This window comes from Barbus barbus, assembly GCF_936440315.1.
Source record: "Barbus barbus genome assembly, chromosome: 14".
NCBI lineage: Eukaryota > Metazoa > Chordata > Actinopteri > Cypriniformes > Cyprinidae > Barbus > Barbus barbus.
Genome location: NC_136742.1, coordinates 27959796 through 27977729, shown reverse-complemented (window position 1 = coordinate 27977729; position 17934 = coordinate 27959796). Strand labels below are relative to the sequence as shown.

The 17934-nt window shown below is 35.1% G+C and overlaps 1 protein-coding gene across 1 annotated transcript; it reads left to right on the top strand.

Annotated features, from left to right (window-relative positions):
* The first annotated feature begins 5744 nt into the window (after positions 1-5744).
* LOC306880054 (fermitin family homolog 1-like) lies at positions 5745-17641 on the top strand. The gene is made up of 15 exons (XM_079433331.1): positions 5745-5829; positions 7568-7726; positions 9275-9508; positions 9863-9985; positions 10681-10870; positions 12104-12206; positions 12311-12418; positions 13424-13555; positions 13986-14035; positions 14692-14816; positions 14894-15000; positions 15646-15870; positions 16023-16147; positions 16437-16578; positions 16659-17641. The coding sequence occupies exons 2-15, from the start codon at positions 7576-7578 to the stop codon at positions 16830-16832; spliced, it is 1989 nt and encodes a 662-aa protein (XP_079289457.1). The 5' UTR covers positions 5745-5829; positions 7568-7575; the 3' UTR covers positions 16833-17641.
* Positions 17642-17934: the final 293 nt, after the last annotated feature.

Genomic DNA, 17934 nt, shown 5'->3' with positions numbered 1-17934 from the left:
TTTTAGTTCAATTAAAAAATATTTAGGAGCAGCAGTAAATCAATGGAAGCAGTAATGTTTAAAGTCTTATTTGCCAGCGTTCAAAGCAAAGTGTGTAGGGCACATGGGAAACGTGTGCCACCAGAGCTGAGCTCACGTGCACAGATGGCATTACACAAATTCCTCCCTAATTGTACATTTGACATCTTTCAAAGCCGAAGAAGTGGCAGTCCAGCAACAAGGAATCTGGGGATAAGGCGATATACGGACCACATCCGTCCCGCTTCTCCCGTGGGCTATTTAAAAGTACAGTAGGCTGTATTTTCCGCTGCAAAGCCAAGCACCCACCCTTCCGTCCTTGCACCATATTGGAAACAGATGCCGTTGGATGCAAGGCCCAGCTAATTTAAGTGGACAGGCCAGATGGAGGAGAATGATTGCATACTACCCCCTGTTGGCTTTCATTTCGTAAGGTTTCAGAAACATGGCAGAGGTCTGAAGAGAGGCAGTGAAGAATTGTTTTACTGTTGAATGTTTCAGCCCTGTATAGCACTGGATCCAGCGTGGGTAGCCGTTTCCTAAATTAGACTGTCACACGTACAGGCTTTTATTGCTTTAAGCACTCAGAGACTAGCATGCAGATATGCAGGCGGGAATTTTTTTTATTCGAAATAGATCTAAGTATAACCCACTGGTTAGTGCATTTGCATACAGTATGTTGTATCCACCAAACATTTAGTTGGAAGTTTTTTTTGTTTGTTTTTTTAAAGTGCACCTATTGTTCTTTCTCTTTCAGATGTGGTATTGGTAATTTAATTTAGCAAATCCATTTATTTCAAGGAACAGGTAAAAAATCATTCACTGATGCAACTTTGTACATCTTTTTAGAATTTTAGGAAGGCATTGTGTTAAATGCTGCTGTTTACTAGCTTTTTTCCTCTGTTATATAACTTGTTTTGTTGTCGTTGTTGTAAGTTGTATTTAGTATAAATTTATCACTTCTACCTACTCCACACCTGTTTAAAATACCTTCAAAAGCATATAAATCATGCTTAAGAGACAGTCTAGAAGAACAGTTTATGTTTAGGATTAATTCTGTCATCTTCTTCTCACCCTTACTGTATGTCGCTCAAACCCACATCACTTTTTTCTTCTTTTTTTATCTTCTATCATGTTTAACATGTTATCATGTATATAAATAAATGCTGTACTTTTGAACTTTCTATTTATCAACAAAAAATTTGCCACAGTTTCCACACAAATATGAAGCACCACAACTGCCCTCAACATTAATTATATTAAGAAATGTTTTATGAGCAGCTGAATGTTGCTGAAAATGATGCTGAAAATTCAGCTTTGCATCTCAGGAATAAATTACATTTTAAAATATATTCAGATAGAAAACTGTTATTTTAAACTGTAATAATATTTTACAATATTACCGTTTTGACTATTTTTGATCAATTAAATGCAGCCTAGGTGAGACTTCTTTCAAATTAAAAAAAAATATTTTGAACCCCAAACATTTGAATGCTAGTGTTATATATACACACACGTGTGTGTGAATATATAGAAATATAAATCGTATTGACTACTTTAATAGTGCTGTTCAGACATTTTTTTGAGCTTGACATGCCGTATTCCCACTTGCTTTTAAGAACAGCTTCTGCAAAATATCTTTGTTTATATTCCACAGATGAAAGAAAGTTTTCCATTTGGGTTGAACTATTGCTTTAAGGGCTCCGCAATCTAAATATTAAGCTCCTCTAGCTGAAATTCAGTCCAGTAACCGAGCATGTATCATCATACGCGTGGTTGTACTATGTAATTTGTGCTTGTGTGTGCGAGATAGAGACAGTTAGCTCACTCGGTGAGGTCTGTGGAATAATTGTATGGTGTACGCACATGCCAACGTCACTACAGCAAACATTTGCTCGTTTAATTCTATCGTAACCTGAACCGGGCTTTATTTTCACTACAGGCCAGCAATATTTACTTAGCCAAGCCTGATCCGTGCACACAAGTGATCTCAACTGTTTCCTAAGCCATGTTGACATGTTTGACTTTAATTAAATCTGTGGCTGTAAATAAGAAATCTAGAGGGGGTTCATCGCTAATCGAGAGCAGAGGCACATTGTAAAACTGAAGTTGTACACAAATAATGAGTGTGGGAACGTCGGGATGGCATAAATCAGTTTTAACTAGAAAGTACTGCACTGCTTAGAGTCTGTGAACCGTAATTCTCAGCGTCAGCCCTCGGTGCACTACATTTGCACAATGCTATCTGTACCACAGTAAATGTGTTTTAGCTTGGAGAGACTCGTCAGGCTTGGTTGCAGTATGTTTAGGTCAGAACCCACAGCTAACAAAAATATGTTCTAAGAATATTTTGCTAATGTTCTTGTTAAGTTATAAAAACGCTATTTCTGAATATTTTCTAAATGTTCTCTGAACATCCTGTTTCAGAAATGTTTTTTTTCTTGCATATGCGAAACATTCCATTTTATCATTCTGCAAACATTTTGGCAATGTTTTAAATGTTCACTGAACGTTCTAATACAAGTATAAACATTTTAAAAACGTCAGACAGATGAACTGACTCACCATCACAACTTACAATAAGAGAAGAAAATGTGTTCTTCATATAAATTAATAAAACAATATTAATTTAAATTCCAATTAATTTTAATTGAATGAATGATGCATTTATATAGTGCTTTATTGTACACCCAAAGCGCTTTACAATCATGTGTGTGTGTGGGGGGTGTCTCTCCTCAACCACCAACAGTGTGCAGCATCCACTTGGATGATGCGACGGCAGCCACAGCACAACGGCGCCAGTGCGCTCACCACACACCAGCTACAGGTGGAGAGGAGAGAGAGTCATAGAGCCAATCAAGTGTATGGGGATTATTAGGAGGCCATGATATACAAAGGCCAGTAGAGGGAATTTGGCCAGGACACCGGGGTTACACCCCTACTCTTTACGAGAAGTGCCATGGGATTTTTAGTGACCACAGAGAGTCAGGACCTCGGTTTAACGTCTCATCCAAAAGACGGTGCTTTTTGACAGTATAGTGTCCCCGTCACTATACCGGGGCGTTAGGACCCACACAGACCACATGGTGAGCACCCCCTGCTGGCCTCACTAACACCTCTTCCAACAGCAATCTAGTTTTCACCGGAGGTCTCACATCCAGGTACTGACCAGGCTCAACCCTGCTTAGCTTCAGTGGGCAACCAGTCTTTGGCTGCAGGGTGATATGGCTGTGACCATAGCATTCATTTTGTTCATCAGCAGGGTCATTAATTATAGACAACTTTATCGCTGTTAGGTTAACGAAGACTTGTGAAATAATAATTGGGATCCATAAATATGGATCTATTTAATTTAAATAACACATTATGCAAATTATGTGAATATTAAGGGGACATTATGTTTTTGGGAATGTTCTCTGAATGTTCTGAAACAAGTAGTAATTTTAAAAAAAAACTTTAGACAAATGTCCAACTAAAATCTTAGAAAATGGAATAAAACATTCCATGAATGATGTACAAATAACATTTTTGTTTTGAGAACATTATTAAAGACCAGACACTTTCAGCAAACATTACATTAACTTTACTGGAAGAATGTTAGTTTGAGATGTTTTTTTGTTTGTTTGTTTTATTTATTTAGTTTTGGTTATTTTAATAAATGAAGTAAAACTAAATTAAAAAGAGAGAGAAAGAATGTTGCCCTGGCAATTAGCTGATTACTTTAGGTATTTTAGTTTTAATGAACTATAATAACCCTGCCAGAACGTTCCCTGTTAATAAGACTTCAAACAGGTTCAGAGCTTTTCTTGTCCTTTCTCGGTTTCCTGTGGCTCTGCGCTCGTGCTTCTTCATCCCACTGAGGAAACCATCATCCATCACCTCCCTGAACTCTCAGGTTAAGAAGTTGTTTTGGTATCTCTCTCTCGCCCTTCGGGTGTGATTAAGCCTTGTTTTCCCTGTCTGCCTCGTGTACTTGCGCTTAAATGTCAAAACTATGGCAGGAATGCTGGAGCGGAGAGGTCAAATGAGGTCATACGGAGGATGCAAACAACAATGTTTTCTTTTCTTTTTTGTTAATGGACTGATCCACTTAGGGAAAGAGCGCACCGTGAGCGTAGCTTGATCCCACCGGATTTAGGTTTTAGATCACAATCGGACCCGACCTGAGTTTTAACACTGGAAGGATCTAATCATCCACACAATAGACTCTCTATTTGACTGCTATAATATAATTGCTCAAGTTCAGAGAAAGGGTCACCTGTCCTATTCTTTATGATGAATTCATAAATTCCCTCTGGTGTTCTCAACGTTTTCAAAGAGAAAACAATAGATCATAAGCATTGGACATGGTTTGAATTAGCATAAATGTAAGAGGACACTTCTCCCACGGGAGTCTGCTTTAACGGTGCATATTTAGGGTCTTTAGCCTGAGCCTTGACACTTGATATTTTGGTCAAGTCCACATTCCGTGTTAGGTTTACCAAACCATAAAATAACGTCCATGGGGAGACAGAAACTATGTGAGTCTTCAGCTGAAATTGTGGCTAAGATCAACAGCTGTACAGCAGAAACGCAGCATAGAAACATTTTAGTGCATTTTTGTATTGATTAAAATGTCATGGAGACGTTGTAATTGCTTAGGAACAAAGTATAAGTATGCATTAATATGGAAATGTTCTTAACAGCCTTATAAACTAATAGTTTCCTCCCACTTCGTGACATAAAGTGTGTCATGTAGCCTATCCCTCTCTCTCATCAATGAGTAGGCCATTGCATGATTCCCATATTCCCATACCGTGTTATGTGAATGCTACTCCAAAGGTACTTCAAAGAATGCATATGCAATTCTGTTTAGTGGTTCAATTAAATTTTTATTGTAATCTTAAGGTGTTTTATTTACTTTTAGTCATTTAGCAGACGCTTTTATCCAAAGCGAAAAAGTAACTAAAACTCTGTAAATACTATATACACACATTTAAGAAAATAAAGAAATTAAATAAAATTGACAAATGCATACAACATTTCAATACTAAATTTAAATGAAAATAAATAAGCTAAAAGCAATTCAAAATTTTAAAACAACAAAAGGTATGAGTATAATAATGCTTTTATTATTTCCAGTACTAAGTCTGACCTCTGCTGGACAGATTAAATAAATATACATTTGTTCAAATAATTGAAAATTATTCATTTAAATTCAGTTTATTGATCATAAACTTGAACATCACCAATAAATATCTACCATCACAACAGTCTTAGTTATATTTAATATATATTTAATATTTGGGCCAAACTGGCTGTTATCATCTCGATGTTTTATAATATAGATTTAGGCTTTTTGATTTAAATAACATGTGGCTTTGTGCTAAACTGTGTATTAAACCATTTCATAACCTTATGCTAGTCTTTACTGCTATAATCCGGTTTAAAGAACTGGTGTCACAACACGACCCACAAGTTAGTCATTATGTGGTCATTATAGCTTGAGCAACAATTACAACTTAGTTAATGTTCAGGTATGTGCGTTTATTTAGTCACTTCCTTTACGTGCTCTTCCTGTATGGTACTATGGTGAAGACTGTGTCCTTAATCTTTATGACCCAGAATTAAAGGAACAAGCCGTGAGGGTTGAAATTAACATACGCCTTCGTCATTGGAGAGTTTGTAAGCGCTGCTACGTTACCTAATTAATTAGTCATGAGCCCAGCCTTCGCTGTAGTAGGATTCTGGGCGGGGCTTCCTCCAGCGCGCACACCTGGACAGGAGAGGTGTTTCACTTTCCAAAGGGAAAATCTTCGGGAACCCATTCAGGTAAGTGGAATAATTCAGCGTATAGTTTTATTTAACTTCAATTATTATAACCTGTTTGCTGTTTCGTTTGCCCTTACGCATTTTTTATTGGACGAACTTGATTAAAATAAGATGTTTAAGTAGATACCTATTAAAGAAATGTTGCATATCAGGAAAAACATCGGATTATATAGATTTCAATAGGCCTATATTCTGTACTCTTGGCAAAATTAAGACATTTAGGCCTTTTCTGAGATAAATAAGGTTTGTTGTTGTTGTTGTTGTTGTATTATCATTGTAGTAGAGATATTGAAGACTACAAAAAAAAAATTGCAAGTTTGCAACAATAGCCTATTCTCTTTTATATATGGCTTTATTTGATTGAAAATATCTTGATGTTATAGTATAGTTCAAATCATTTTTTTTTTTTGTTTGTTTGTCCAAGGTTATTTTCTTGGGCCTCTTAAGTATAATGCATATAAGAAAAAGGCTCTTTTTTAGTTCTCATTTGTGTTTTGCATATGATTTTCAAATGCAATCATGAGCTGATGAATTTATCTTAAGAAATCCCTTCTTGTTCAAATCTGGCTGTTAAGCTAGGGAGGTGTAATTTCTTTTTTCTACACATGCGGACATGTTAACCTATTCACGTACCAGGTTAGCCTCGGGCTGCATAAATAGTTTGTCTTGTTAGTTCAGAGCTTGTGTGTTATCTCTAATCTAGTCAAACATCCAGCCCTCCCCCGCACTTCTTACTGAACGTGAACAGACCTGATTTTTAAATAATAATATTATGGATCTTTAAAAAAAAAAAAAACACTCATACTTTCCCATCTTAAGTCACATTAAAAGACTCGTTTTAGACCCTCTTTAGTTTACTCTGCAGAACTTGACTGTTTTTGTGTGTAAGACCTGGGCTTTGTTGTTTATTGATGTACAAGCCAGCAGACAGCTGGGTGATGGGTCTGTGTTAGTCGCTCTGTTGTTTCTGCTCTTTCTGCCTCTGGTCTTGTCTCTGCTTGCCAGGAATTTTAAGCTGAAGTCTCCCTTGTTCTGTAATCACATCCCTCCTCCACCCTGTAGGCCTACCTTTAGTTCTCTGTCTGTCACTCCCTCTTCTTTAAGGAGATGTTGTCATTAGAGACTTTAAAGGAATAGTTTATACAAAAAATCTACTTCTGTCATCAAGTGTGTGCAGTGACCAGAGGTAAAAAAAAAAAGCACAATCAAAGCCGCAGGCGCTCATATTCCAAAACACAGAAGCCATTCAACAAAGTGCTAGCAAAAAAGATAGCAGAACACTGTTTTTGTGACTTTGGAGTCCCCTACAGCAGCTGCACACGTGCATTTGTTTCTGCCGTAAAGGTATCCGTGAAAGGTATTTTTTCCGTGGAATTTCGTACCTGCTCACAGTGTTGCCAAATTCATGGGTTTCCCACAGAATTAGGCAAATTTTATACATTTGCCGCAGGTTTTCCAAGTATGAAGTAAAGAACTTGTAGTAAAACTGTATGATGCAAGTGCAGCCTGGGACTGTTGTATAAAATGCTTAGACTAGTCTTACAAGTAAATCGTCTGATTTTTTTTTCATTAAGACTGCACATAACTTTTTCAAGTCAGTTATGTAAAAACATAGATATCTGAAGATTTATTTACACCTTGAATAACCACTAGTTGGTTCTTAGGATACAGTATTATCATCATAGTGACTTTATGCAACTAAAATAACTGTTTGTGTTTGTCTGTGATTTGATTTCAGGCAGGAACATGGCCACTGCTGCTGAGTACGGACACAACTCCTGGGAGCTCAGCATCCAGGTGGACCAGCGTGAGGGAGATGAGGGCATGAAGTTTAAACTGCGGGTCAAGGGGGATCTTCACGTCGGGGGTCTCATGCTCAAACTCGTGGAAAAGATCAGTGAGTAATTTACAGAGTTCTGTGTTGAAGAACCAGTACAATTTGTGAATATAAAGATCAGCTACCTTTCATGTCATGAGTGGGAAATTGAATTGACACAAGGGATGTTGAATTGTGAATGGGAATGACAGGAAGTGGAATTTGCTAAATTGTAAGTTAGTCACATGTCAGAGCAGTTTTATTTTTGTGACAAAAAAAAATATTTTTATTGTTTTGTTATACCTTGATATGTACAATACATTTTTCTCAACTAATGAAGGCATTTCTTTTAACTTTTAATTTTGTCATACACTGTAAAAAAAGATTTCTCAAAGTTTTAAATAAAACAAAGATTATTGGAGTACGTTTTACAAGAAAAAAGTTTTTCTACTTCAAAAATTCACATTTAGTTCAACAATTAAGTGTTACTTATTTTTAAAACAACAACAACAAAATCTACCCAAATTACAGGAAACGTTCTGGCAAGGTTCTCTCCAAGTTATGAACAAACTTTTATTCAGTAATGTTAATAGCACATTTGTTAGTTATCTGGTCTTTGATAATGTCCTTAAAATGTTAGCACAAATACAATATTTATATATTGTTCATGGAATGATTTTTCAGAGAACAAAAACTAGTTCCGGTATATGAAATGTACCCTTTATTTTATGACCAAGAAAACATTTAAAAAAATGAAATATTCTGAAAGTTTAGAGACATATTTTTTATTCAAATAACATTCTTTGAACATATTTTAGTTTGCTGAGTCAAAGCTAAAATCCCAGTGCAGTTCTAGAGTGTGAACACTGGTTGAAAGATAGGCGTTGCGTATCTTTGTATAGCCTCGTGCTCAGAGCTATTGTTCTTTGACTCAGGTGTTGTTTGCAGGCGCAGGGCCTGAAGTTCACTGTGTGACTGTGTCAGCCAAAGAGAGATGCTAGCAAAACATCCTGCTGTCCTCTACAGACTCATCAGATGACCCAGTTGCTAAATATTATGGTTTGCCATTAAGGTCTTTTATTGGCAGTGGCCATTCATTAATTTGGTTGAACAATGTGTTTATAATCAACTTAATAGGTGTATTACAGTACAGACAGTCCAGGATTTCTTTAGTAGGTAATTACAGGAGTGAGTCAGATGATGATCACTGTGGAAGGATGAAGGAAATGTGAGTAAAAGAGGAATCATCAAGGTTTATATGGAATTGTGATGTCATCAGACATGTTTGTATTACTCTGGGACGACTGGTTTGAACCGATTTATTCAGGTGCAACGTCATGGTTGTAGTTTAAAGACACATTAAACCACTCCACATGAATACGTTCCTGTTCACCTCCTTAATATAATAATAAACTTCATCTATAAAGCGGTGGCGCAAAGTCCTACACTGCAATGGGCAAAGTGCAGTGAACAGTGTTTTTTTTTTTGAGTGTTATTTTATAATATTTGGAAAAGCTTTTGTATATATATTTTCAGTTTTAGTTTTTTTTGTACTTTTGGAGCTCTATACAATATTTGTTTACTGTCTCAGACTCACGTTCTCACAGTATGTGGTTGTCTGTGTGTCAGAGGCTCCTCAGGACTGGTCCGATCATGCCATCTGGTGGGAGAAGAGGAGCTGCTGGCTGCTGAAGACTCACTGGACTCTGGATAAGTATGGAGTCCAGGCGGACGCTGACCTGCGCTACACTCCACAACACAAACCCCTCTGCATCCAGCTGCCCAACATGAAGACCGTCCGGCTCCCCGTTAGCTTCTCTTGTGTGGTCTTCAAAGCCGTGGCTGAGATCTGCAAAGCACTCAGTAAGGAAAATATGTATTATATTATACATTTTTATTAATATAATATTTTTGTAGCATATGAAACAAAATGCTAACAAGAAAATAATATTAATATTTTATAAAATGTGTAAATGTAATACAGACTTGTCATTTTTGTCATTTTGTGCAATTTAGATACAACATTTATCATTTTTTTAATTCAAACTTTTATACGTAATATCATATATTAATTTAATACTTAATGTGTGTGTGTCTGTGTCTGTGTTTTAATATTTATGGATTGCTGAATATTGTTTTTGTGAATTTTTACAATGACAAGTAATTCATTTTTTAATTCATTTTTTACATGTGAAATTTTTTTTTCTTTGTTCACAGACATCAGACGATCAGAAGAACTTTCTTTTCTGAAACTATCAGATGATCAAAAGAAGAAAAAGAAAAAAGACAAGGGCCCAGAATCAGCCTTTGATGAGATATTAAACATGGACATGGCAGGAGGTATTGCTGTTTTTGAAGAGTTTTTTTTTTTACAATGAAAAACTGCAATGAAACACTTCATTAACCAATAAAACTATATATATATATATATATATATATATATATTAATGCTGTCAAACAGTGTTCTATGTATATTTATTATGTATATATAAATACACACACATGCATGTATATATTTCAGAAAAATATGTTATGTTTATATATTAAATATATTTATTTATAATATAAATGATATGAATATAAATCTAAACATGTAAATATATACTGCGTGTGTGTGTATTTATATATATACACATAATAAATACTTTTATTTTGTATGCGATTAATCGTGATTAATCGTTTGACAGCATTAATATATATATATATATATATATATACTGTGTGTGTGTGTGTGTGTATAATATATACATACATGCACATACATATTCAAATAAATATACACTTGCAGTATTTACCATGCATTATTTTTTTATTTTTATATTTATTAATATAAATTAAAATGTTAAAATTATGAATGAATTTGACGTTTTGTACATGTTTATTTAATAACACTTTATTTAATATTACATGTTTTGTACATGTCTTAAACACTTAATATAATAATTTTTTTTGTTGTATAATAAACCTCAACTGTGTTTGGATAAACATGTAAGTCTTAAACACGAATTTACAAGTTTGCATTCATGCTTGTACAGGAGCCCTGGGTCTGTACAGTAAAACTATGACTCCGACTTACGACCCGGACAGCGGGTCGCCTGCATCTTCCACCAGTCTGTGGTTCGGCGAGAATCCTCTGTCGGCCTGCCAACCCAACCTTCCACTGGAGGAACTGGCCAAACTCTTCAAGCCTCTTACTATGGAGGATAAAGCAGCAATTAATGCTGGGTAAGAAAGGACAGACAAATTTAGACTAGCATTCAAACGTTTGGGGTTGGCTAGAGTTTTTCGAAAGAAGTCTCTTAAACTCACCAAAGCTGCATTTATTTGACCATAAAAATACAGTAAAAACTGTAAAAATGTGAAATATTATTACAATTTAAAATAACGGTTTTATATTCAAATATATTTTAAAATGTATTTTATTCCTGTGATTTTTCAGCATCATTACTCCAGTCTTCAATGTCACATGATCCTTCAGAAATCATACTAATATACTGATTTGCTGCTCAAGAAACATTCTTTGATGAATAGAAAGATAACAAAAACAGCATTTATTTGAAATATGTGGTGGTGATGGCGCAGTGGATAAGACACATGCCTTTGGTGTGAGAGACCCGGGTTCGAATCCACTGTGTGACACCAATGTGTTCCTGAGCAAGACACTTAACCCCTAGTTGCTCCAGAGGCGTGCGACCTCTGACATATATAGCAATTGTAAGTCGCTTTGGATAAAAGCGTCAGCTAAATGTAAATAGAAATATTTTGTAACATTAAAAAATGACACTTGCATTTCATGCATCTTTTGGTGAATTAAAGCATTAATTTATTTCACCTTTTGAATTGTAGTGTATGATCGTTTTAATAGACCTTATATTCATATTTAAGTTTATAACACTGAGTTGTTTCTAAAATCTGATTGGACATTCATTCGAAACCATTTAAAGTTGTAGCAATAGCCACACACCTGTGGCCAGTAGTGCCATTTGTATTGTTACACCTCTGATTGTTACATTGTTGACATAGTTAAGCTAACAGACTATGTTACTATTTTTAAATGCACTCTGAGGAAAAGGTAAAAAACAGTCACTGGGGCGGTGTCCTTTTAAATGGTAACTAATATGTACTTTTAAGGTTCTAAAATGTACCTTTTAGGGGTATATAAGTTACAAAGCTGTAACCTTTAACTTTTGTACCTTAGGGCCCCAGTGACAGCTTTGTACCTTTTTGAGAGTATATACAATATTTAATTTATTAAAGAAGTGTTTTAGAGTAGTGCTATTTCTGCTGTTTTATACAAGCCATATTTCACCTCATTCCCCAGAACATCCATTTATTATGGTAAATCACTGTAGCATAGCATTTGATGGCTTATAGAATATGTGTATTTCTGGTTTTGCAGAAAACAGTTGCGTTTCGGTCACTGCGTTTGTATATTTTAACTGAGATGTTGCTCTGCAGGTGGCTGGATTCCTCTCGCTCGCTGATGGAGCAAGGAATTCAGGAAAACGACAGACTCCTGCTGCGATTCAAGTACCACTGCTTCTTTGACCTCAACCCAAAGGTGAGAAATCAACTATTCCTACATACCACATTATATGTTTGTAGACGACAATATAAGATGTGATATGCCGAAATTAGAATTAAATAGCTTTTTTCTTCTTATAGTATGATGCTGTGAGGATCACACAGTTGTATGAACAGGCCAGATGGGCGATACTGCTGGAGGAGATCGACTGCACTGAAGAAGAGATGCTCATGTTTGCATCCCTGCAGGTACAGGATGCCAGTTCACAACATAAACTGATCTTATTCCATGCTTTTATGTTCATTAGTTTAATTTAGAGCTCCAGAAAACAGGAAAGGTTAGTCATTGGCTCCAGTGTTATTTTATTAATAATTTGAACTGCTTTTTACAATATTTTCTATTTTGATTTTACTAATAGTTTGGTTGTTTTCTGTATACTTTTCCCCCCTCAGTTTTAGTTTTACTCACGTTAGTACATCAGTTAACTAGATGAAAATGAGAAATGTTGCCTTGGCAGTTTGCTGAAATAAAATATAAAAAAATATATTTTCTTTATTTTATAGATGCATTCTTGGTTTCATTTTTAGTTAACCGTAACCCTGATTAGCTCATCTGACAGGTATGCTTTAATGTGCCGTAGTATTTAGTTGCATTTAGATGGTGTTGAATTCTGGTCAATTCTTTAGTGCCGTTCTATCTCACCTGAAGCTATGAGATAAATTACTTTGAGGACAAAGGACGTGACATTCCACAGCTAACACAAGATAGCATTCAATTACACAAGGAGATAATGTATAGGTGAACATGGTGCTAATAATCCAAACCAAACCAAGTGAGGACTTCATGTGAGCGTGTGTCTGTAGATCTGTAACAGAAAAAAACATGCATGAGAGAGCAGATCGAGTATTTCACAAACTGCCTCTCAGATGATAGAATTATGCATTGCACAAATATTTTAGGGCTGTTTTCCACATTATTTGCTCTTTCAATCATTCATTCAAACTCCTGCCTCAAGCGGTGTTAATGTAACTGCATTGAAAACCACAATGGGTGAGGTTAGCTTTTGATAAAGTTTATCTTCTTGATTAGTTATTTAATGAACGTTAATGCTCCACTTAAAATAATTCACCATGTATTAAAATTGAAAGGTAAAATGTGTAATTTGTCAGTGTCTTAATCACCAAATGAGTTATGGGTGCTGTTTTATTGTTATGCAACTAAATTGGCGTTTCAAATGTAAAATACTTTTCTAGTATCACATCTGTAAATTGACCTTATCAACGGAGCCACTGACCAATTCCAACGAACCAGAGATTGATGAAGTCGAGGCTGCGCTCTCAAACTTAGAATTCACGCTGGAAGGACGGAATGCTGATAAGATCCTGGTATCAGTGATTTTATGATATTATGATTATATTTTTTTTCATAAAGATGTTGGCTTTGCAATGGTACTTACATTAAATTAATATCCTGCCCGTTTTTGGGACAAGTCAGCTGTTTGAGAGATGTTTTAGAGCGATAATTGTGAGAATAGTGCTAATTACGAATTGAAATTTTAGCTAGTTTAGACTCTAACTGGAGACTGGAGTAATAATGCAGAAAATTCTTTGCATCACAGAAATAAATGAAAGTTTTAAATAGAAAACAGTTATAACGTTGTAATAATATTTCACAAAATTACTGTTTGTAATGTATTTTTGATCAAATAAGTGAAGCCTTATAAGACTCTTCTCTCAAAAATATTTAAAAATCTTGCTGACCCCAAACTTTTGAATGGTAGTTTATAAGTATTAACTTTTTCTTGAACTTTTTCAGGAAGATATCACTGACATTCCAAAGCTGGAAGATACTCTTAAATTGTTTAGGTGAGTTTAAGATTATTCAAATTGGTCAAGAAAAGTACATTTTTAAATTGCTACAGATTTTTTATTTTAAAATGATGCAAATTATTAATGAATAATCTGTTGAAAAATAAACTATAGTTCCATTTACAAAACAGTACTTTTTGCAGCCTATTTGTCAGTCGTGTTTAGGGACATTTGTGACCCTGGACCACAAAACCAGTCTTAATTGAACAGTCAAAATTGAATAAATAAGCTTTCCATTGATGTATGGTTTGTTAGGATAGGACAATATTTGGCCGAGATACAGCTATTTGAAAATCTGGAATCTGAGGGTGCAAAAAAATCTAAATATTGAGAAAATCACCTTTAAAGTTGTCCAAATGAAGTTCTTAGCAATGCATATTACTAATCAAAAATGAAGTTTTGATACATTTATGGTAAGACATTTGCAAAATATCTTCATGGAACATGATCTTTACTTAATATCCTAATGATTTTTGTCATTACGAAAAATCTATAATTTTGACCCATACAGTGTATTTTTGGCTATTGCTACAAATATACCCCAGCGACTTAAGACTGGTTTTGTGGTCCTGGGTCACATTTGTGTCTAGTCTGCAGTAAGACAAACTATACAGTGCATTGTTTAATTGGCTGTTCATTTCTTTGCTTTACAGGCCCAAGCGATTGACATTAAAGCCGTATAAGGAGTACTGGTTTGTTTTTAGGGACACCACCATTTCTTACTACAAAAACAAAGAGTCTGCGAATAAAGAACCCATTGAGCAACTCCATCTACGAGGTGAGCGGCCAATCAGGGAAAAGATTCATTTCACATACATTTTATGCATCGGTGATAATACATCATTAATTGGACAGGATGTGAGGTCATTCCTGATGTCAACGTGACTGAGAAGAAGTTTGGCCTCAAGCTGTTATTGCCAGCGGCTGATGGAATGAACGAGGTTTATATTCGCTGCGACAATGTGAGTGTTATATTTGTTTTTATGCAGATTGTGGTACACGTGTGCTTTTGCTGAGAAATCTTTCATCTTAAATGTAAGATAAACTGTTATATTGTTAGAAATATTTCAAGATGAATAAAGAAACTTAGGTTACTTGATTATCCATACAGCCTTTTTTAGAAAATAATGGTAAAATATGAGTCTCAAATATGATTTGTCAGGTTTATTTGTCAGTCATCATTGTTATTGCATTGCATTATATGTTTTGCACCCCACAATTAAAACTGAAGAGTTTTGATAATAAAACTAGCTTTTAAATGTAATATTAAGACATATTAATGGGAGATATAGAGTTACTGATTTTTATATGCATTTTATGCAAGCTATGCTGATATAAAAATATGCTGAACCATATTGCATATTTTTGCTCAGATTGGACCTCTAAATAAATCTGAGTTTGATTTTTTTTTTTCTAAGCCTAATATTACATATGATAAAGAACATAAAACATATATGACACTTTTTTTTTTTTATGTTTGTCTAAAGCTTTAATGAACTTTGAGCTTTACAGGGTTAAATTATAACCAGCAGCTTCATGAATGTTCTTATTGAGGCGTATGCATTTATTTGATTCTTTTGCTTAAAATAAACGTCTCCTGAAAACAGGAAACGCAGTATGCCAAGTGGAAAGCTGCCTGTGTTTTGGCCTCCAAAGGAAAGACGATGGCCTACAGCTCGTACCGCACCGAGGTGAAGAACATCCAGTCTTTCCTGCAGATGAAGAGTCTAGCACCTCCTCCTGGCCAGGCAGCGCCTGATGTGGAGTCCATGGAGATGAATGCCGAGTGCTTCGTTTCTCCACGATGTGCAAAGAAGTACAAGACCAAACAGGTGAAAATACAATCTCGACACATACAGAAAAGACAAGATATGGCTTGAGCTGCTTGTTTTTATTATGACATGACAGCACTGGATATCTGAGATCTGTTTTGCATCGCTTTCCTGCAAGGAAAAAAAAAACGTATTTATTCTTCTCATTTCAGCTGACCACACGAATCTTGGAGGCCCATCACAATATTTCCCAGCTTTCTCTCATGGAGGCCAAAATGCGTTTTATCCAAGCATGGCAGTCCCTGCCGGAGTTTGGCATCAAGTACTATATTGTCAGGTAATTTTACTGAACAACAGATTGATTTTATGCCTAGAACAGATATTTAAGCCTGAGTAAGGTTTTTGAGACCAACCATGAAATGAGTTTTACAAAATATATAGTTAAGGAATAATTCAAAAACGTTGATTAATTAGACATAAATTTGTCATTTTGTCAGGCAATTTTGCTGAACAACAGACTCTTTTTGTGCCTGGTATTGCTCAGATACATCATTCAAGGTCTGAATATGGTATTTAAGCTCTTCAACCATGAAATATGATTCAAACCTTTTCACTTTGTCCCACAGATTCAGAGGAAGCAAGAAAGATGAGCTCCTGGGAATATCCTACAACAGGCTGATCCGTATCGACATGTCAACGCGTTTGCCGGTGACCACCTGGAGGTTCGCCAACATTAAACAATGGAACGTCAACTGGGAGATTAAACAGGTGAATAAAGCGCTTCAAACAACCTTGTAACCCGTGTGGCTGGTGTGAATATGATTTATGAGTGTGTATCGCTTCTACAGGTGACCATCGAGTTTGACCAGAGCGTGTCGATTGCGTTCTCCTGCCAGAGCTGCGACTGCAAAGTGGTTCATGAATATATCGGAGGCTACATTTTCCTTTCAACGCGCTCAAAAGGCCAAAATGAAACTTTAGATGAAGAACTGTTCCACAAGCTCACGGGAGGACAAGACTGACCTCAAATTATCATCGAACTTTAGAAACGCAAGAACGAATTCATAGTGTTTCTTTTATTTGCCAAAGTCATTTTATATTAGTATTAAGACACACAAGCCTTGTGCACAAGTCAAACAATTCAGTTCATATTTTGGATCTGGACTCTTGACGTCTTTTTGAGTTGTTTGCCTCTGAACATTGTACAGAATTTACAGGACGCATTTCCATACATGAATTTGTGTAATAAATATGGGATACGGTGGGGTTTGGTGGCTTATTTGAAGTTGTGAACTAACAAAGTGCTTTTTACAGTTCAGTTTTCGGAATGTAATTGTTTACATTAAATGCTTCACCAAAATGTCTAGGTGCTCTCTGAAAAAAAAATGTATTTGCAGTTTAATTGTTCCTTTTAATGACTAAATTTTATTTTGTTTCATGCAATTTTGTTTTCTTGATTATGTTGATTGGAAAATCTGAAATTAGTCTAAATAAATCCAGTCACTTGAGATCTAATTTGACTGAAATTCATAATCAAGTACTGACGATTTATGATGCTTGAAATATACTTAACAGCTGTTTTATTTGTTTCTACAAACTATATATCAATGCAATGTAGTTTTATAGTTAGGGTTTTATTTTATGTTTTCTTTAAATCTTAGTTTTATTCATTTTGTCACTTTCTAAAATATGTGTAGCCTAGATAGTTTTTTTTATAAATGTATTTTATAAAGCTATTGTTTTATTAGTTTATTGTAGTACTTAAATGTAAATGAAATGAAAATAAGAAGTAACGAAAATATTTTTTTTTTGTTTATTAAAAATTATTGTTGATTTTTGTTGAAGTTTAGTCGTGCTGAATATGATTTTTTTTATTATTATAAATCAGCCCTTTAGTTTTGAATAATTGTATTATAGGCTACATACATGAAGTACGTGCAATATATGCACTTTTATGTTGGACACATTCATATTTAAGTAACAATAATAGCGCATGACAATTTTTTACAGTTGCAGTACATAAATGACACCACGTGATAAAGTCATTGTACATGTTCAGATAACCACGGTAGTAGTTTTTTTAGTATAAACCTAATGTCAAATTCTGACCACAATGGCTTTGAT

What these genes read in the sequence shown, in the direction of transcription:
- LOC306880054 (XM_079433331.1), top strand. Translation starts at nt 7,576, where the DNA reads ATGGCCACTGCTGCTGAGTACGGACACAACTCCTGGGAGCTCAGCATC. An exon ending in AAAGCAGCAATTAATGCTGG is followed by an intron (nt 10,871 to 12,103) that starts GTAAGAAAGGAC and finishes GTTGCTCTGCAG; the next exon opens with GTGGCTGGATTCCTCTCGCT. An exon ending in ATCAAGTACTATATTGTCAG is followed by an intron (nt 16,148 to 16,436) that starts GTAATTTTACTG and finishes TTTGTCCCACAG; the next exon opens with ATTCAGAGGAAGCAAGAAAG.